The following is a 21,693-nucleotide window of genomic DNA, read 5'->3' as shown; positions in this document are numbered from 1 at the left end:
GATTACAACACAGTTCGAATCTACACAAAAGTATACTACAGTTTGTAAACTGCTGACCATAAAGCAGCACAACACTCAAAAAAAAAATCCTCAATTTTACTGTATTAAAGGGTTGATTACAATGAATAAACAAATGCTCTTATCTAGAGATACATTAATAGGTGCTGAACATTCATGTTTACAACCATTTATTACTTTTGCTCAGTCAGTTCTGTCATTTTTTGAAGCTGTATTGTTTAAATCTTTTTCATCACTTAAAACTTGAAGTGATGTCTATACCTATTTCTCTTGAAATCTTTGTAACTATTTGAGAGGATGCACCTACTAACCTAAAATAAACATAGGCTTTTATCAATACAGATTTGGGTTTTCAGGCTATACTGTGGACTATTTGGCAAAACACAAATAGATCATCCTCTGTAGTAAGTCCCTCCATCAACCTAACCAGTCTCAGTAATTTAACTTGTACTACTTCCGACACAAAGCCTCTATTCTACTCCAAAAACTGTTCGATAAGCTCTGAATTTCCCCAAACTCCTGCACACACACACCCTGCCATTAAGTCCCTTTTCCATCAACACAATATGGAAACACCATCCCATTTATTCTTGCACCAAGCTACAGTTCAAGAATTATGTAAAGCATTTCCAATTGAATACATATTTGTAAGTGTCTTTTCAAGCATTCTATTTTAAACAAACATTATAAAGTTATAAAAACTATTAATTTAAAAAATATTTTTTATGATCTATTAAAGTTACATTAAATCTCCAACAGTTTCTGAATATCTGATATAAATTTCACATAATATTAGTTTTAGCAAAAGGAAAAATAGGTCATGTTGACATCAATTATTGTAAATCATATAGGATGTAAATAGATGATAGTAAAGATATAGGAGTGAATTATGTTGTGCAACTAAGAAAATATCACCTATTATCACATTTAAAGCAAAAACTATCTATACTCTTAAGGGTTTTTTTTTTTAATGGATCTTGAAATCTTTCAGCAGAATGGAAAGAAATCCATGTATTTCCTTGATGAAGATGTTTATGGAGATTACAAAGAGGTATCTCCTGAAATGCAAACTATCTGCTTTCCGATGTTACCTCCTGTCATCATGGACTGGAATGCAGCTAGAAAGAAAAAACAACAACGAAGTTATCTGACAACATAATGTCACCATCATACATGTGACCAGGCACATATGATTAATGTGAATAATTTCTTTGATGATTTTAAGTACCGAAGGAAACTTTCATGAATAGAAACTGCTAGTAAAACACTAGCAAAGTTACAGGACAAATCAACCCAATTAACATCTTAAAAATGTGTTTTTTACCCAAACTAAAAATGTTTAATTGGCATCTACATCCATGTTCAATGTTACAGAGTCTGAAGACTACAGCAAAATAAGTATGAGGATAAATGTCAGAAAAAACAATTTTAATAGCTTAAAAAATATTAGAAATCTAATCATACAGTTTTACTAAGTAAGTGAAATGAACATCTATCATGTGAGTGAATTTTATATTTCAGTTTGGTAAACACATTAACCAAATACATTAGATTTTTTTCTTAAAAAGGAAAAATTAGCAGTTTGATTTAATTTTCTTCATTTAAAATAAAAGAGATTGTTGAAATCTGTATGTTAGCCAAAAAAAAAGAAATACTGAAAATCTGCTTAATGTAATCTTATGATTGATGACTTAGAACCATTCAATCTGAGAAAGTTACCTAGAGGCTAGATAACTTCCACAATTCTTACAATTTTTAATAATTATTTATAAAAACAAAGAAATATTTTACAATTTGAAATGAGAAAACAATAGCTCTTAAATACCACTAAGTTGAACTTTCATACAGTTTAAGATATTTAAGGTTTCACAGGAAAGAAATGTGATTCAAAGAGAAAAAAACAACTGAAAAGAATAATTAAAAGAAAAAAGACAGTATTTGTGCCGAACTGATGTGTATAGTAAATAAATCTACATTCATCTTACCTCCCATGTTTTCCAATCCATTTACCATAGTCTCCTTGATCTGTAAATTGAAATAGGTAGACTTCAGTGTTTCTATTTAATGGTTTGCATTTTTGCAAAAGGCAGCAATATTATTTAGCACTTTCTGTCTAAAAATAGATATTTTTCATTTTATATAGCTACATCAGAAAAGCTTCCTATCAATTGATTTTTAAAATATTAATACAATCCTATTTTCCCACTGTCTAATCTTCAGTTAGTAACATCATATGCTGTACACCCTCTTTTCAAAAAACAAACTATATAAGCACACATACACATACACCTTTGCCTATCATTTGCATGTTTCAAGAACATCTTAGATCAGGGGTCCCTGGACCTGATTGATAACTGCTGATTTTCAACCATAACCAAGAGATCTATCAGAAGGTCCAGGAAGGGCAGGTTGTAGGGTGGTGGAGAGGTACTAAGAAATGCTTAAAAGATTTTTGAGAAAGAACAACTTCTAACACATAGTAATATTCCATAAATATTTGCTAATGAATATTACAATTTAGAAAAGACAAAAACCTATTCATCTTGTCATATAATCTAAGAAAAGTAAAGTTTAATAAAACTTTAGATAAAAGGAATGATGGGAAGGTTTCTCAATCAGGAGGATTATATTCCTCTGGGAGGTAAAGTTAATTTATGATATTCAGTATACTTTTATTTTAAAGAAACATTTATTATGAAACAAATATTAAATTCAAATAATACAAAAGTATATCAAGTAGCAGGAAGAATGATATTGATCAAGAATAGAAGCAAGTTCTACCTTTAGCTTTCCTTCTTTAAACCATTGACTCAGTTGGAGAATACCAAACTCAAATTTATCCTTATAATTTAACACCAGAAATCTTTCTCTGTAGTGGGGAAGAAAAGGATAATAATCAGAGACTAGGGAGGGAGAAAGCTCATATCAAATCATTCCAGAATTCAAAAGCTTGTTAATCACATACAGTCTGGTCAAATACAGCTTTAGGTGCAATTACAAGCATACGTATAGTGGACTTCTATTGTTTTGTCTGCTCAGGATTGACAGTCCCATGTAGTAGTAACACTGTGGTTTTACTTTGTGGGTTGCATCTTTTCCCCACCCTCATGTGATGAAAGCCAGGCCAGTCTGAGCTGATACATATCAGCTTTGGGACTTGATAAAACTGCAAGAGAGCTGTTCTCTTTTTGCTTGGATTGCTAACCTGGTGAAATGTAAGAGCAAAGATAACAGTCATCCTGTTGCTACTGCAAGAGGAGAGTCCACACAGAGCCATGCCAACCCAGAAAAAAGCACAGCCCAGGGTGAAGAAAAACTGAGTCTGGACACCACTATGCAAACCTTTTACCCAGCCAAATCTAAGCCAGCACTAATATTGAACTTCTCAATACATGAACCAATAAATGTCTTTTGCACTTAAAGACAATGTCTTAAAATGTCTTTTGCCAGTATGAGTTGAATTTCTAATATTCACGAAAAAAGATGGACTGAACAGGCGCACTTTTCAAAAACTTTTCTGCCAGTGAGCTAGTTAACCTAAACCTAAATATTGAACCACCTTAAAATGTACGTTTTCAAATTTTATTTAATAGGAAACAATTATATATGAAGAACAATATATTTCATATACATCTGTGATCTTTAAACCAGTTGAATCTGGTAATATGGGGAAAGTGTAGAACATACCTTGTGATGTTTCTTTCTTTCTGGATTGCTTCTATAGCAGGGGGTAGTGGAGGAGGATAAGGCACGTCTTTGTTGTACTGAGAAATTTGACCACATAGGATGATGTGGCTGTTCTGATTCATCTGTTCAGAGAAAACTGATGATTAGACCTTAAGATATACACCTTCCCTATATTTAATGATCTTATGGCTACCTCAGTGAAAGCCTCCTTGATTCTAGTATTTACTCTTTTTTTTTTTTTTTAATGGCCGCACCACAGGGTCTGTGGAATCTTAGTTTCCGTATCAGGGATTGAACCTGTGCCCTTGGCAGTGAAAGTGCACAGTCTTAACAACACTGTGGGTTAGGACTAAATACTATAAGGAATTCCCTATAGTATTTAATCCCTTAATGCCAATTAATTGATGTTGTTCTAAAGACTTACCCAGTATACGTATCAAAGAGTTTTAATTAGCTAGCAAATAATTCTACCCCAAAGGTTTTTCCAGTAGTCATGTATGGATGTGAGAGTTGGACTATAAAGAAAGCTGAGTGCCGAAGAATTGATGCTTTTGAAATGTGGTGTTGGAGAAGACTCTTAAGAGTCCCTTAGACTGCAAGGAGATCCAACCAGTCCATCCTAAAGGAAATCAGTCCTGAATATTCATTGGAAGGACTGATGCTGAAGCTGAAACTCCAATACTTTGGCAACCTAATGCGAAGAGCTGATTCATTGGAAAAGACCCTGATGCTGGGAAAGATTGAGGGCAGGAAGAGAAAGGGGTGACAGAGGATGAGATGGTTGGATGGCATCACCAACTCAATGGACATGAGTTTGAGTAAACTCCTGGAATTGTCAATGGACAGGGAGGCCTGGTGTGCTGCAGTCCATTGGGTCGCAAAGAGTCAGACATGACTGAGCGACTGGACTGAACTGAACTGAACTGAAAGGCATATAGAGGTAAAAAATAAGATTTTGGTAATCTGTAAAAGAATTTCATTAGTTGTCATTGTCATTGTTGCTACTTCCATTATTATTGGTGGAGTATTTCTTTGGGTTTAAATAATTGAACCTCAATTGAAAATAATTTTACATATAGTAAAGGACAACGCAGTGTCAATAGCTAATGTTGATAAATTATAAAGCTGTCAATTAAAATATGCAAATACCTGTAAACTATAAAAATCCTTTCCCAACCCAAAGTCAGAGGGTGATGGCTGAGAGCTGATGGTTAGAAGTGAGTTAGAGCTTAGAACTTCACTTGTGTAATACAACTGTAATTTTTCACAAAAATAAAGGTGAAAATATAACATTGCTAGCAAAGAACTAAAACTGATGCTCATAGTGCAAATCTGCAAACAAATGGAAACAGCTTCATCAAGCTCTTCTGTATCACTTAATTAGAATACTGACCATCATATTGTTTTTCACCATAAACCCTACAAGTTTATAAAGTTTTTTTTCTTTCTCACTATCAGGTAAAAAGATGTCACATCAAATAAAATATAGCATTCAAATTTATAACCAACAAATCAGAAAACCACCTGACTTATCACTGTATCACTGATGTCACCGCCAACATTGTCAAAGTAAACGTCGACTCCAGCTGGGCATAATTTATGGAGTTGTTCTGCAACATTCTCCTCTTTATAATTAATTGCAGCATCGAAGCCCAATTCTGAGGTCAAAAAGAGGCACTTCTCAGGTGTTCCACAAATTCCCACAACTCTGGAACAGCCCAGCAAATGGCCAATCTAGGGGAGAAATTTTTGAAAATTAAACAACTTTCTCTTGTCACAACTGAAGTGTAAAAATGTGAAAATATGCAAGATAATGCAAGTACCTATATGAAAGTATTCATCACAATTTAGGCTTTTGTAAGTCTTTTCAAGAAAGGTAATTTGAAACCAAAAGAACTGAGAACAGATATAACAGCATTCTTAAAAACATTAAGACTGAATAAAATTAGACTTAGTTTGAATGTTAAAATCTCACAATTTAAAGATGAGCTCATAAAAGGAACACTCAAACCAAAAACATCTCTATCTTGCAATTCAATATTTTTTGGGCCTGTGAGGAACTAAAATCACTATTAAGGTAAAATGTTTGTTTCTGTGGTTTCACAGAAGGCTACTATTCATAAAATAATGTACTTTATAAAACTGTTATCATAATGTTTACTATTATCTCTGTTGCTGTTGTTTAGTAGTTAAGTCATGTCTGACTCTTTTGGGACCCCATGAACTGTAACTCACCAAGCTCCTCTGCCCATGAGATTTCCTAGGCAAGAATACTGGAGTGGGTTGCCACTTCCTTCTCCAAGGGATCTTCCCAACCCATGGATTGAACCCATGTCTCTGTCTGCACTGCAGGCAGATTCTTTACCACTGAGTCACTTGGGAATACATTAACCTATCTCTAGAAACCAGTAAGTGCTTTCTTATTTGAAGATATTTTTAAAATATAAATTTATTTTTTCAATTCATGGAATTCCAGACAGGTACTCTGTGATTTTTCTCCTTCATATAGATTACAGCAATGCTCCAGCATTTACCATGTCATTTTTGGTTAAAAGAGAATAAAATATAAAAAATCTACAACATTTTTCACATTGTTAAGAAGAGAGTCTAATCATACAATAAATCATTTCTACCAAATATATGTAAAATAACATTACAAATTTGCTCAACTGTATATATTAAACTATATATACAGATCCAGAGATTCAGTTATGACCAGTTTTTTAGAAAATCAGATAATTCTCCAAAAGCTTACCTGCCCAGCCAAGGATCCACAAGCACCAGCAGCCCCACTAACAACCATTGTCTGATTAGATCCAGCAGTTATATGACCTTTTTCCTGTACCCCAATCAAGGAAGTCAAACCAGGCATCCCTATAGCTCCAAGAAAGTATGAAAGGTGTCCATCCACAAGTTGTGGATCTACCTAAAATAAAATATATACCTTTAAAAAAATAATATTAGGAATTTCTGTCTTAAGTCAACAAAGTAGAGATAACATATTACTTCATGAATATGAACTCCCCAAACTCATACGTTAAAGACCTAACTCTTTCAGTGTGACTGAATTTGGAGATAGGGTTTTTTAAGGAGATAATTAAGGTTAAATGGGGGTATCAGGGAGGGGCCCTAATCTGATAGGACTTAGGGCCTTAGAAGAGAAAGGGCCAACAGAGATCTGTTTCTCGGCAGTTACACAGAAGAAAGGCTGGATGCTGTGTGAGGATACAGGGAGAACAGGGCCATCTGAAAGTCAGGAAGAGAGGCTCCACCAGAAACCAAATTTTCCAGCACCTTGACCTCAGACCTCTAGCCTCCAGAAGTGTAAGAAAATAAATTTCTGCTGTAATAATAAATTTCAGTCCATTGTATTTTGTAACAACAGTTCAAGCAGTTTAAGCGGACTAATAAACAACCCAACATGAACAGTAAACCATTTTTTCAGTCTTTCTTGCCAGTGTCTCAAATATATCAAAAGAGAAGAAACACTTCACAGGAAACACTACACAAAACTGGAAGGTTTAAAAATCTCTGAGCAATTTCAGAGTAAACACTTATCTATATAAAAGTCAACTCAAACTCTTTAACAGTTCTCATTACCGATACTTCAAATGTTTCATGAAAATATAAGGAAGGTGTGATACAATTTCTTCTCATTTAATTACAGAGTAAAATGAGGTGTCTCAGCTTTTCAGCATTTTACACTTATATGTTTACCAGGCCCAATCAATAGTTAATTGTACATCTCTTACATTTTCTGTCTGTTTTCTCATCTGTAACATTAAGGGAAAATGAAAAAAAAATTATATAGAAAGATTCTCTACCATAAAAGTTTTACAATAATTTTAGAGATTAAAAATGTAACAAACCACCGAAAGTAATCAAGATTCACCACCTTGATTTGCAATTAAACTGCCACAAAGAAAAAAATGGCAGTTTGTAATCAGTTTTAAATGGCTATCAGTCAAGTCTGATGTGTAGATAAAGGTAATGGAGATATTAAAGTCTACAATATACAGAAAGGTCTACAGTACACTATACAGAAATACGGTGGCTTGGTGGTCTAGTTGCTAAGTTGTGTCCGACTCTTCTGACGCCATGGACTGTAGCTTGCCAAGCTCCTCTGTCCATGGGATTTTCCAGGCAAGAATACTGAAGTGGGTTGCCATTTCCTTCTCCAGACACAGAAATATATCCTGTAGGTAGCAGTTATTTATTAGTAAAGCCAGGAAAAAAAAAAAAAAACATTGTGAGATAAGTTGTGTTTAGTAAATATCATTTTTCTATCCTTTCTTAATTCCTCGTCCTCATTTCGAATACCTACTTCCCAAACATTTTTAAGCTCTCCCCAACTACTCAATTTCCCACTATATCACTATGACAGGGAAAGCTAGAAACTGTTGAATGTTTCTTTTTCACTTCCTACTAAGAAATTTCCAGTTAAACATCGTTTATTAGTACCATTGGTAAAACGACTGTGTAATGTTGCCCATATCACTTATATCTTAACAGCCACCTTTAACTAACTGTAAAAATCTGTAATCATAAAGAATACTAAAATTATAGAAAGTTTTTTGCCTTAATCACATTTATTATAAATTTAATTTAATTCTAATTTAATTAAATTTAATGTAATTCTCACATTTACTGGTGAGATAGCTATTGTTTTCATTTTGCACATGAGGAAACTGAGGTTAGAGACATACCGTAACTTCCTTGATGACAGTTATTAGGCTGAATTACATGAAGCTGCCAGTTTTTGTAGGTCAAAGCAGACAAATACTGGTAATTTCACATGACTCAACCAAACAGTAGAAACCGAACTCAAGATTTCTGCCACAAGATAGAATTTCAAGCACAAACCAAATGGATTTCTTGAGTCAAGTGGTAATTGCTTGTTGTTGTTGTTCAGTCACTTAGATGTGTCCAACTCTGCAGCCTCATGGACTGCAGCATGACAGGCTTTCCTGTCCTTCACTACCTCTGGAGTTTGCTCAGACTCACGTCCATTGCGTCACTGATGCCGCGCAACCATCTCATCCTCTGTCGGCCCCTTCTCCTTCTGCCCTCAATCTTTCCCAGCATGAGAGTATCTTCCAATGAGTCAGCTCTTTGCATCAAGTGAACCAAGTATTGGAGCCTTCTTAGGAAACTTTTCAAGTATTTAACTATAAAGGGCATTCTGGTTCTTAGCATAAAGCATTTTTTTGATGCTTATAGCTCAGGTTTTATTTTAGACATGTAAAATTTGAGAATTAAATATGGAAAACAACATCATTCATTGGCAATCTAAGAACTGTCATAAATAGTTACAGCCAACAGTGGAAGAGGAATAAAGGCTTTTCACATTCTGACAGCTATCTAAAAAGAAAACATATGCTTTTATTTTTTCCCTGAAAAAAAGCAAACAAAACCAAACACCAAATGCACAAAGAAGGAATAACAAGAGAGAAAAATCAGATACTTTATATTGTACATCACCTTTTCAAGGATATTTCCATCCAGAATAACCTTGGTTTGCCAGGGCCAATAGAAGGAAGTCACAAAATCACCTTTCGTAAAATTTGTGTGTTTGCTTTCTTCTATAATCCCAACACCTCCACCATCAACCACCTGAGACAGCTGCCAAGGTGTTATATAGTCACTGCCAGTGTCTTCATTCATTCTACAACGCTAAAAAAAAGAAACACAGATTGGGATATTTCTGTCTGATAATACTGAACCAGTTTACTTATTTACCCATTGATTAAAAGAAGTATATAATTCAGTAATATTAAGTACAGTGTTAGCCAAACAAAACTCATCTTAATTTCTCTCTTCCTTTCAGTTATTTTTTATGCTGAAAAAAACAAGAAGTTAAATTTTAAAAGAATTTAATGAACCTAGAGCCTATTATATAGAATGAAATAAATAAGAAAGACAAATATCATATATTAACACACACACATATATATATATATATATGTGGAATCTAGAAAGATGGTACTGATGATCCTATTTAGGGGGCAGCAAAGGAGACACAGATGTAAAGAACAGACTTACAGTCACAGTGTGGGAGGGAGAGGGTGGGATGACTTGAGAGAGTAGTATTGAAACACATATATTATAATATGTAAAACAGATAGCTAATGGGAATTTTCTGGAAGATGCAGGGAATCCAAAGCCAGTGCTATGTGATAACCTGGAGGGATGGGATGAGGAGGGAGGTGGGAAGGAGGTTTAACAAGGAGGGGACATATGTATACCTCTGGCTGATTCATGTTGATATATGGCAGAAGTCATCACAATATTGCAAAGTAATTATCTTCCAATTAAAAATAAAGTAAAAAAGAATTTAAGGAGCTTTCCTGGTGGCTCAGTGGTAAAGAATCTGCCTGCCCATGTAAGAGACAAGGGTTTGATCCTTGGTCCGGGAAGATTCCACATGGCATGGAGCAACTATGCCTGTGTGCCACAATTATTGAGCCTGTGCTCTAGCGCCCAGGAACAGCAACTACTGAGCCCACTTACCACGGCTGCCGAAGCCTTCAGCACCCTAGAGTCCACTACAAGAGCAGCCACCGCGATGAGAAGCCTGTGTACTGCAACAAACAGTAGACCAACACCCTGCCGCCCCACACCACAACTCCCCTCTAACCCTGCAACCAGAGAAAGGCTTTGGGCAGCAACAATGAGCCAGCACAGCCAAAAATGAATTAATAAATGATTTTTTAAAGTATTTGAGAGGATATGTGTAGCTTCCATGCAAATTCTATGCCCTTTAAAAAAAAAGAATTTACATTCTAAAATTAGATTGTGGTAAACAGACAACTTTGTGAATGAACTAAAAACTACTGAAGTATTCATTTTAAATGTGTGAACTGTATGACATGTGGATTGTGTGTGTGTTAGTCGCTCAGTCATGTCCAACTGTTTGCAGCCCCATGGACTATATCCTGCCAGGCTCCTCTGTCCATGGGGATTCTCCTGGCAAGAATACTGGAGTGGGTTGCCCTTGCCTCCTCAAGGGGATCTTCCTGACCCAGGGATCGAACCCATGTCTTTTATGTCTCCTGCATTGGCAGGCGGGTTCTTTACCACTAGTGCCACCTGAGAAGCCCCTCTTAAATAATTTTACGTCCTATATGCTAGCATAATACAAGATTCTGTGTCAATGGGTTGTAGCAAATTAGGTACTCTGACATGTTGCTGATAATATTATAAACCATCCATTTTTAATAGAAAACAGACTTGCAACATATAGACCATAATACTACTCATTTCTTCAGTTGAGCAATACTGCTTCCACAATGGAAATAACCCAAAAGAGAAATGAAACAATTTTTATACAGCTGTTCATCAAACTTCAGACCAAGTACTACATCATTCCCCCTAACTTCAAATTGATGTTCTCTTTATTTAAAGACAAAGTGTCACCACAGTACCACACCTTTCCATAGAACTAGGGCTAAAGACTTCTCTGGGAGGCAATTAAGGCTTTCTTCCTCTCTGTGGCTCATTCTTTCCTCTCTTACGGAGGCCAAGATGTACAAGCCTACAGAGTGGTCCAGGAGATGGAAGAGATGGAAGGCTGCTCCATCAAGGGGCCCTACATGGTCTGGTTTAGCTCACCAGGGTAAAAGACCACATGGCATATTGATGCCAAAGCTCCTGTGGGAATATACTACACTTCTGCTTGTGTTGCCCCTCCCATATATCCTTTTAATTTTTTTTTTAAGATTTTAAAAGAAATGATTTATTTATTTTTGGCTGTGCTGGATCTTCATTGCTCCACAGGTGCTTTCTCCAGTTGCAGAGAGTGGGGGCTACTCTTTCGTTGTGGGGTGTGGGCTTCTCACTGCAGTGGCTTCTCCTGTTGTGGAGCACGGGCTCTGGCACATGTGGGCTCAGTAGTTGTGGCGCACAGGCTTTAGTTACCCCAAGTATGTGGAATCTTCCCAGACCAGGGATGAAACCCATGTCCCCTGTATTGGCGGCAGACTCTCAACCACTAGACCACCAGGAAAGTCCCCATATATTCTTCAAAGCAAGTACAGCAGCCATTGGATACTGGCCACACCAAGTACCTGATTCTTAAAGCTAATCGAAAAAGTGGGAAGGAGTATAGGTAAGTGAATGATGTCAATAAGATAAAATGTTATACAATCAGCAAAATAACATTTGGACTAATTTCTCATATGAGGATATGAATATAAAATCACAAACATGAAATCAAAATAGTATATACATATTAAATATAACCATCTAAAATGTAATATATACACAGTGATTAAAATCAGTCATAAATTTGGAATGATATAAAATTTCAATAATTTAATGCTTAGCAGATTCCTTTTTTCCCTTTAAAGATGCTTATGTCCTTTTTTGTTAAAGAATACTTTTTAAAAAATATTTATTTGGCTGCACCAGGCCTTAGTTGTGGCATGTGGGATCCAGTTCCCTGACCAGGGACTGAACCCAGGCTCCCTGCAGGAAGCCTCAGAGTCTTAGCCACTGGATCACCAGGTAAGTCCCACTTATGGTTGTTTGTTTTTTTTTTTTTTTAAGAACAGTGTCTAGTGAAAGCAACCAAAGTAATTTTCTTCCTTCCTTTAATTCATATTTAATAAACACTTATGCTAGTCACGAGATACAGGGATAAATAAGACCTCTATTTTAATAAGTTTTTATTAGGGAAGACAAACGTCTGATAACTAAATAATTATTAATTAAAACTGGGATACATGCTGAAGGTCAAGGTATTTTTGAGAAAATGTAATAGAGAGGAATAGTCTGAGGGTTAAGGGTGATTTGCCAAAGTAAATCTCTTTAAAGCATAAAGCAGGCTTCTAGGGAATAAGAGGGGTTGGTCAGGTAAAGAGAAAGGAAGTTTTTAGATATGGAGGCTTGTTTTAATTTGTACCCAAAATTTTGGGGTTTTTTATTATTATTGATCTATTTATGTCTGTGTTGGGTCTTCATTGCTGCATGCTGGCTTTTTCCAGTTGTGGTAGCTTCTCTTACTGCAGAGTTCAAGCTCTAGAGCGTGGGCTCAGTAGTTGTGGCACCTGGGCTTAGTTGCCCCGAGGTATGTGGGATCTTCCTGGACCAGGGATCAAACCTGTCTTTGTACTGGCAGGCAGAGCCACCAGGGAAGTTCCCAGAATGTTGTTTTAATCAGTTATTATAATATGACAGACTTAGATACAATTGCCTTGAAAGAAGAACTTATTATAACACCCTAGAGAAAAGGCATATCATATCACACAGGGTCACATGGGAAAGCACCAGAGTTTGGAGGCAAAAGCGGGGAAAGGACAGCATGACCCACTCTTTATTGGGGCTTCCAGGAAAAGGAGTGGGTAAAGTAGGATAGGCAAGCTTGGGTACATTAGAATTGGACAGACTGAATAACTTCAGTGGACTCTGGCTCATGGATATGTTCCTAGTTGTCTGGCACCTAGCCCTTGGGTGATTTAGGGCGGGGTAGAAATTTTGATGTGGTATATGAGAGTTAGAGGAAGGAAGTGTCTGGAAATATGGGTTTTAAGTTGATTGGTTTACATATGAAAGGTATGTCCAACAAAAATTGTTTATTATCTCTAAAACTCAGCTAGCACTGGGAGGGGCAGTCTCTCCAGGATTAGCAAGGCCCCTAAGATGTCAAAGCATCATAAAATACAGAAAATGATTTTATGATAAATCATAAAATACAGAAAGACATGATTTTGGCCTAAGCCAAAAGGTGTACCGGTGTGTTACACAAGAATGAAATTCAGCAAGGTGAGAGTCAAAGCGTATGGAGAGGCAGGCAAACAGGGGCTAGAGTCTTAGACCATGTCCAGAAAGTTAATCTTTCAGTTCAGTTGAGTTCAGTTGCTCAGTTGTGTCCGACTCTTTGTGACCCCATGAATTGCAGCACGCCAGGCCTCCCTGTCTATCACCAACTCCTGGAGTTCATTCAAACTCATGTCCATCGAGTCAGTGATGCCATCCAGCCATCTCATCCTCTGTTGTCCCCTTCTCCTCCTGCCCTCAATCCCTCCCAGCATCAGAGTGTTTTCCAATGAGTCAACTCTTCATGAGGTAGACAAAGTACTGGAGTTTCAGCTTTAGCATCATTCCTTCCAATGAACACACAGAACTGATCTCCTTTAGAATAGACTGGTTGGATCTCCTTGCAGTCCAAGGGTCTCTCAAGAGTCTTCTTCAACACCACAGTTCAAAACTATCAATTCTTCAGCGCTCAGCTTTCTTCACAGTCCAACTCTCACATCCATACATGACCACTGGAAAAACCATACCTTGACTAGATGGACCTTTGTTGGCAAAGTAATGTCTCTGTTTTTCAATATGCTATCTAATTGGTCACAACTTTCTTTCCAAGGAGTAAGCATCTTTTAATTTCATGGCTGCAGTCACCATTTGCAGTGATTTTGGAGCCCAAAAAACTAAAGTCTGATACTGTTTCCATTCTTTCCCCATCTATTTGCCATGAAGTGATGGGACCGGATGCCATGATTTTTGTTTTCTGAATGTTGAGCTTTAAGCCAACTTTTTCACTCTCCTCTTTCACTTTCATCAACAGGCTTTTTAGTTCCTCTTCACTTTCTGCCATAAGAGTGGTGTCATTTGCATATCTGAGGTTATTGATATTTCTCCCGGCAATCTTGATTCCAGCTTGTGCTTCTTCCAGCCCAATGTTTCTCATGATGTACTCTGCATAGAAGTTAAATAAGCACGGTGACAATATACAGCCATGACGTACTCCTTTTCCTATTTGGAACCAGTCTGTTGTTCCATGTCCAAACTGTTGCTTCCTGACCTGCATACAGGTTTCTCAAGAGGCAGGTCAGGTGGTCTGGTATTCCCGTCTCTTTCAGAATTTTCCACAGTTTATTGTGATCCACACAGTCAAAGGCTTTGGCATAGTCAATAAAGCAGAAATAGATGTTTTTCTGGAACTCTCTTGCTTTTTCCATGATCCAGCAGATGTTGGCAATTTGATCTCTGGTTCCTCTGCCTTTTCTAAAACCAGCTTGAACATCTGGAAGTTCACAGTTCACGTATTGCTGAAGCCTGGCTTGGAGAATTTTGAGCATTACTTTACTAGCATGTGAGATGAGTGCAATTGTGCGGTAGTTTGAGCATTCTTTGGCATTACCTTTTTTTGGGATTGGAATGAAAACTGACCTTTTCCAGTCCTGTGGCCACTGCTGAGTTTTCCAAATTTGCTGGTATATTGAGTGCAACACTTTCACAGCATCATCTTCCAGGATTTGAAATAGCTCATGGATGCAAAAAGCCTTAACAAAACAGTAGTAAAAAAATCTAGCAACATATTAAAGGAAAGGAACTATACAGCAGGATCAAGTGGGATTTTTCTCCCAAGAATGCAGGACTGGTTTAACATCTGACAATTAATATAATAAACCATATCAATGGATTAAAAGACAAAAATCACACAATCATTTCAATGGAAGCAGAAAAAGCATATGACAAAATCCAAATCTCCCTTTTGGAGGAGGAGTTAATGGGGATTTTATTGTTTAATGAGCACAGAGTTTCTGTGATGATGAACCACCAGGCTCCGCCGTCCCTGGGATTCTCCAGGCAAGAACACTGGAGTGGGTTGCCATTTCCTTCTCCACATGCATCTTACCACAATAAAAATTATCCAATACCCCTTGATGATAAAAAACAATCAAAAAACCAGGAATAGAAGGAAATCTCCTCAGCCTAGATAAAGGGCATCTAGAAAAATCCCACAGCTAACAACAAGCTTACTGGTGAAAGACTGAATGCTTCTCCCTTAAGATCAGGATCAAGCAAGGATGTCCATTCTTGCCACTTACAACACTATATTCGAGGTTCTAAGTCAGGGTAATAGGCAAGAAAACAAAACAAAAAGGATCCACTAGGAAAGCAAGAAATAAAACTATCCATGTTTATAAAGCCTAAGTTCATGTGCCTGATGGCTTCTCAGCTGTAGACCTAGGCAACATATAACTTCTTTTCAATAAACCTCCTTTATGTGGAAGTAGCATCAGTGAGTTTGTTCCTTTCAAAAGAGACCTACTGGAATTAAGAGCTTGTACAGAGTCTGAGAGGATTTCCCATCTTAATTTACTATCTCAAGTTTTACTTAGTACTAGGAAGTGACCTGGACTTTTGAAAGACACTGACTAATCATGCACTACTATTATGAAAACATTCCTTCTGTAACATTCCTTAATACCACCAGTGAATAAACACAAAGGTAATTTGTAATTTACAGGTATCAAGATATATTGCTCAAATATTTATTAATCATGAGGATTATACAATAAAATTCAGATGTGGGACCTCCCTGGCGGTCCAGTGACTAAGATTCTGCAGTCCCAATGCAGGGAACCTGGGTTTGATCCCTGGTCAGGGAATTAGATACTGCATGCTGCAGCTAAGATCCAGCTCAGTCAAAATAAATAAATAAATATTTTTAAAATAAAAATAATCAATGTTTTAAAAATAAAATAAAATTCAGATGCAACATGAAAAAATACAGATATAAAATTATTTTCACAAGGCCACAAAACCCTGATTCTTACCATGTAAGGATCCACAGAAAGATAAAGAGTTCTGACTTGTACTTGTCCTTCATTGACACAATCTGGTAAGTTTACTTCTTCTACTCGGAAATTTTCTGCCACTGGATGACCATTTTTTCCTAAAATATTAGACAAAAATATAAAATCAAAAAGGCACTTTCCCATAGAATTATTTCTTATTCTTTACATGGTCACTCTAGGACTTACAGCACTCCCTAAATACACACATGAATAAATCTATCGCTTTGAAATTTCTCTATAGCTCAGCATAAATACTTCAAATAGTTTCAACTGCTCTTGGCTTTCTCCAAGAAGTTCCTTTGGCATGTTGCTGTCAATGTCAAAATCTTTTTTAAGGTGATAACAGGTAAATCACCTCATCTGTCACAAAATTATAAAAGGATTTCAAAAAGCCAAAAAGCACAGCCAGCTTTTTTTTTAACTAGGAAAATTAAAATTTACAAGGTAGCAGAAACACCACATTAGCCAAAGTAAACTGGTAAACTATCCTTCCTCATTTTAAGATGAAAACAGAAACTTAAATGAATATAATCAAAACTTCCTATTCATTTTTTTCAAATTTATTTATTTATAATTGAAGGATAATTGCTTCATAGTATTGTTTTGGTTTCTATCAAACATCAACATGAAAATCTTCCTGTTCATTGAATCATCAAATTTCTAAAACGAAAACGGAATGCGGACATTTTAATCTAATTGCTTTCTTTCTAAAACTGAGAAAAGGTAAGTGTCTTCCCTAGGCCACACGCTAGGTAAACATCAAAACCAAGGGTGCATAGGCCCAAATCTCTCAGGTTACTTCCACACCTAAGCTTCTGTGGTTCAGGTTAGATGTCAGGTAGCTGACTTATGATGCAACAGGTCAGTGCTTTTCACATAAAACAGAAAAGCACATCTTAAGAATCAGTATTACATGTTATAAACAAAAAACAAAAGCCAAATATATTTGTAATACAATCTTCCAAATATTACAATAACTTTAAAATACCTTATTTCTTCAACAAGTGGCCTTGATAATTATTTTAAAAATGATAATATTGTTTAAAGAATTTCCCCTAAGATCTCAACTAGCGTTAGTATCTTCCTTCCTTCATTTACCACATCGACATTATATTATTACTTTTTGTTACTCCATTTGCATTAATAATTATTAAAGACCACAGCTGTTCAGACAAATACAGACAAATACATACCAGGTCTGGAATTCAATACCACTCTTTGTACAATCATCACCTTGTTTCCACAGTGGTCTCACAAGACTTCTGTATAAAATAACTCCTATAAACAGAAACGTTTTAAGTCACAAGAAAGTAATGATATATTCAACAATTTAAAAGCTAAAAAAAAAGTGCACTTGTGTTTCTGAATGAGGAAAGGAAAAATCATATTTAGGATCCAAAAAAGTTTATAGTTTCCTGCCACAGTTTGCCTCCCAAAGCAAGTATGTCAAAGAGACTAAATCTAATTAGAATATTTGGCCAGCAGGGACAAATTTACTGAAGATTGAGTGGAACAAAATGTTTTGGCCTCATAATTCAAGCACACTCATCTTCATGTCTTCATGATTAAGGCTCCTACTGTGGCTTGATTAAAAGAAAACAATATGATATATTCCTCTGGAGTTAGCCAGTTAACCTACTGCTTAACTGAGATGTAACCACATTTTCAAAAACTCTTTATCAAAATGGAAATTTCTTAATAGTTTTGCTGATCATAAAAGTAACATATCAAAAGCATTTTAAAATCCTCACCTTCTAGGAAGTTATGTAACAGAGGATGGCTAAGTAAATGAAAAAAGATCAATTTATTCTGGGTTTACAATTTGAACTAATGAAAGAAGTAAAATGAAGTTCGAGTGCTGGCACTATCTGACTTGGACCTTCTTCCTTTATCCATCACTAAAAATGAACAGACTGTTAATGTCACTCTGTGTGCCAAGGACTGTTATGCTATGAAATATACACACATACATGCACATACATATTTATATAGTATTTAATATATTTAACAATTCTATTAGATGTTTTTATTATTATCCCCAACTTATAGATGAGGAAAATGAGTCTTAAAGGGTTTAAGCACTTTTCTAAGGTGGTGCTGTATACATTCTGTTTCATCACAGCAGGAACTCTATAATGTCTTATAGGGCTAAATATATTTTTTAAAGAAAATCTTCTGTTGACTCACCTTGTGTATAAATTACACAGGGGTTAAAAAAACAAAGTTTTCCAAACTGACACTGGATCCAAAGAAAACTGACCTTAAGTGGTGTTTAACAGCACCATGATAGCTAAATTTTCAACCAAAGGAGTCTTTTCAAATGAGGTTTCGTATCTGTCACCCTTTTCTCTAATTACTTTCAGTGTATGCTTTATTACTTCAAATGATGCACACGGTAGACTTGTCTAAATATTGCTTATCAGCATGAAAAGTAAACTACTAGTCTTTCCCTCCGTGATTCATGGGGTCGCAGAGAGTCAGACAAGACTGAGCAACTAAACTGAACTGAACTGAACTGAGTCTTTCCCTCTGTATTAAATTTTTCAAGTGCCAGGTGAAAAATGGCAACTTTTTTCAAGTGAAGAAAGTTTTCAAGTGCCAAACACAATTAACTAATGTAGGATAATCGTGCAGTATCTCTCAAATAAAACAACAAACACATTTAAACATAAAGATATTTAGTTACAAAATTAAAATCTAAAATATGATACACCAGCTCTAGATCTGAAAGGAAGGGTGGTGGTGGTGTTAAATTCACCCCAAATAGGAGAAAAACATAAGTCCTTATTGACTGACATCAAGCAAACCATATTCGCCAGGTATGACATTAAGTAGGTTCTTAATTGGTGGTAAACAATATTCCCTGGTGGTTCAGGCCATAAAGAATCCACCTGCAATGCAAGAGACCTGGGTTCAGTCCTGGGGTTGGGAAGATCCCCTGGAGGAGGGCATGGCAACCCACTCCAGTATTCTTGCCTGGGGAATCTCCATGGACAGAGGAGCCTGGCGGGCTACAGTCCACCGGGTCACAAAGAGTCAGACACGACTGAGCAACTAAGCAAAGCACAGCACAATATTCCAAAATAATACAAGATCAATTATCAATGGAAAAATTCTAGCACCCCTCAAAAAGAGAGTGTTATCTGAATGTCTACCTTGCAGCCTAATATAAGGAGAAGGGCACTGAACTAGGAAGAGCAGATTACATGTCCGGCTTCTAATCACTTGGGATTTGGGGAAAGTTCCTTCTCTCAGCCTGTTTCCTGAATGTTCTTAAGTGCCAGGACTAAGGACTTAATAGCCACTGGCTCCTTTAACCCACCACCCAACGACGTTCTGAGACAGTACTGTTACAGTTCCCATTTTATAGACGAGGAAAAAGAGGCACAGAGGTTTAATAACTTGCCCATGATCACACAACTGATAATGAAGACACTGCATGTGCTAAGTCGCTTCAGTCCTGTCCCACTGTTTTCGACCCTATGGACTGTAGCCGGTCAGACTCCTCTGTCCAAGGGATTCTCCAGGCAAGAATACTGGAGTGGGTTGCCATACCCTCCTCCATGTATTTTAAGAGGAGAGATCCAGGGATCCAGGGATTCCCGACCCAGGGATCAAACCGGAGTCTCTTATGTCTCGTGCATTGGCAGGTGGATTCTTTTCCACCAGCGCCACCTGGGAAACCCAACGAAGACACTAGTGTGTTAAGTCTCTCAGTCCTGTCCAACTCTTTGCAACCCCATAGACTGCGGCCCAACAGGCTGCAAACATAACTCACACCACCGCCATAACAGGAGCTTGCTAACACCTTAAAAAAAAAAAAAAAAAAAAGGTTATTATGATCTTGCTCAATTATTGGGCTTCCCTGGTGGCTCAGATGGTAAAGCCTCTGCCCGCAATGCGGGAGACCCGGGTTCGATCCCTGGGTCGGGAAGATCCCCTGGAGAAGGAAATGGCAACCCACTCCAGTACTCTTGCCTGGAGAATCCCATGGACGGAGGAGCCTGGTAGGCTATAGCCCATGGGGTCGCAAAGAGTCGGACACGACTGAACGACTTCACTTTAACTTTCTATGCCTGGCACATAATAGGTGCCCATTAGTGTTAGTCGCTCAGTGGTATCCCGACTTTTTGCGACCCCATGGACTTTAGCCTGCCAGATTCTCTGTCCATGGAGGTTGTCCAAGCAAGAACACTGGAGTGGGTTGCCATTTCCTTCTCCAGAGGCTCTAACCAACCCAGGGATCAAACCCAGGTCTCCTGCATTGCGGGCGCTTTCTTTACTGACTGAGCCACCAGGGAAGGCCAGGTGCCCATTAAATATCTGCTAAATAAACGTCCCAAGGGCACCTTAGACACGGCTCTGGCCAAACTTGAAGTGGCTTTTGTTGTTCAGTCGCTCAGTCGTGTCCGACTCTGTGACCCCACGGACTGCAGCAAGCCAGTTGCTTACTACCAACAATTATTTTTTAAAAAGAAAAAAAAAAAGCTCTGCTTCTTCTCAAGCATTCCCTATCCAAGTGACGCAGACAATGATGCCAGCGTCTCGGCAGCCCCGGGAGGAAGCCGGGAGGTCCTCCCGGTCAGTAAGGGGCCCGCCCCTGTTCCTTGATCCTCCTCCCCAAGAAGGCTCGACCCACACGCGGTAACCCCACCCTTAACAGCCCCGGCCCGCGGCCCCTAGCGCCTCACTCACAGCTGACGAGCTCGGGAGGAAGTCTCGCGCGTTTTGCGGAAATCTGCAAGGGTCTAGCCGGGCGACCTCTGCCCTCCGGCCGCAGTACGCAGGCGCACGACTAGACCTCGGCTGTTCACCTCTGTTCCTGCCCATGGGCGGGCTTTCGGAATTTAGGCTGGAACGGTGCGGAGGTCTGGAAACTAGTCACATGTGTGGGCGAAGTGTATTAATAAATTAACCCGGATTGGTGCCCTGTGGCTGCCCCTATTGGCAAGACACAAGGAACAAACCGTTCATCCTTGACCAGTGGGTTCATTTCCAACAGGCCCTAGAAGGAATTTTGTTTTATGGATTTCTCCCTGAGCCTTGGATTGGAAAATTACAGCCAGTTCACAGGCCCGACAAGTCTACCCTTCTTTTTATAGACTGAGGAAACAGACTCAGAGAACTGCTGTGATTGGATCATCTACCTTTCCGCTGGTTAGGGGCAGTGCTGGAGTTTATATATAGTCTTTCCAGACTGCTGGCCCAGGACCCCTTCCCTTACAACAGGGCTGTCTTTTCTTTCCCAAAGAACCCCAATTTGCTGAAAGATGGATTACCCAGTGTGAGCTGATTTCTCAATTTCATAGTTCTTAATTACCTTGTTTTGTGTTGAACTAGGTTGAGCAAGGCTTGTTCCTAGGAGACCTGGGATCTCCAAGGACTTCAAACTCTAGGGGAG

At 37.7% G+C, this 21,693-nt stretch overlaps 1 protein-coding gene and 1 long non-coding RNA gene across 6 annotated transcripts in view; one reads left to right on the top strand and one right to left on the bottom strand.

Annotated features, from left to right (window-relative positions):
* Window positions 1-21,693, top strand: part of LOC138443892 (uncharacterized) — a 31,754-nt gene that overhangs the window by 2,663 nt on the left and 7,398 nt on the right. The window contains exons 2-3 of one of the 3 annotated variants that reach the window (XR_011258350.1): window positions 11,685-11,812; window positions 12,115-12,210. The exons of 1 other annotated variant lie outside the window; for it this stretch is intronic. This is a non-coding gene — a long non-coding RNA (uncharacterized lncRNA). Of the gene's footprint in view, window positions 1-11,684; window positions 11,813-12,114; window positions 12,211-21,311; window positions 21,577-21,693 lie in introns of those variants that run through there. One more of the 3 variants, XR_011258352.1, reaches the window with a different exon arrangement.
* On the bottom strand, window positions 76-21,378 carry PTGR2 (prostaglandin reductase 2). 3 transcript variants are annotated; one of them, XM_069597031.1, is made up of 10 exons: window positions 20,988-21,378; window positions 17,486-17,570; window positions 16,272-16,390; window positions 9,187-9,378; window positions 6,461-6,631; window positions 5,230-5,439; window positions 3,706-3,827; window positions 2,800-2,887; window positions 2,004-2,043; window positions 76-1,136 (listed from the first exon to the last, which is right to left on the bottom strand). In XM_069597031.1, the coding sequence occupies exons 2-10, from the start codon at window positions 17,520-17,522 to the stop codon at window positions 1,060-1,062; spliced, it is 1,056 nt and encodes a 351-aa protein (XP_069453132.1). In that variant the 5' UTR covers window positions 17,523-17,570; window positions 20,988-21,378; the 3' UTR covers window positions 76-1,059. The 3 variants fall into 3 exon arrangements, with proteins under 3 accessions (XP_069453132.1, XP_069453135.1, XP_069453134.1); XM_069597034.1 differs by having other exon boundaries at window positions 20,642-21,000; XM_069597033.1 differs by lacking the exon at window positions 20,988-21,378 and adding an exon at window positions 19,089-19,183.

The sequence above is a fragment of the Ovis canadensis genome, chromosome 7, assembly GCF_042477335.2.
Source record: "Ovis canadensis isolate MfBH-ARS-UI-01 breed Bighorn chromosome 7, ARS-UI_OviCan_v2, whole genome shotgun sequence".
Classification (NCBI taxonomy): Eukaryota; Metazoa; Chordata; class Mammalia; order Artiodactyla; family Bovidae; genus Ovis; species Ovis canadensis.
This window is presented reverse-complemented; position numbering and strand designations above follow the sequence as displayed.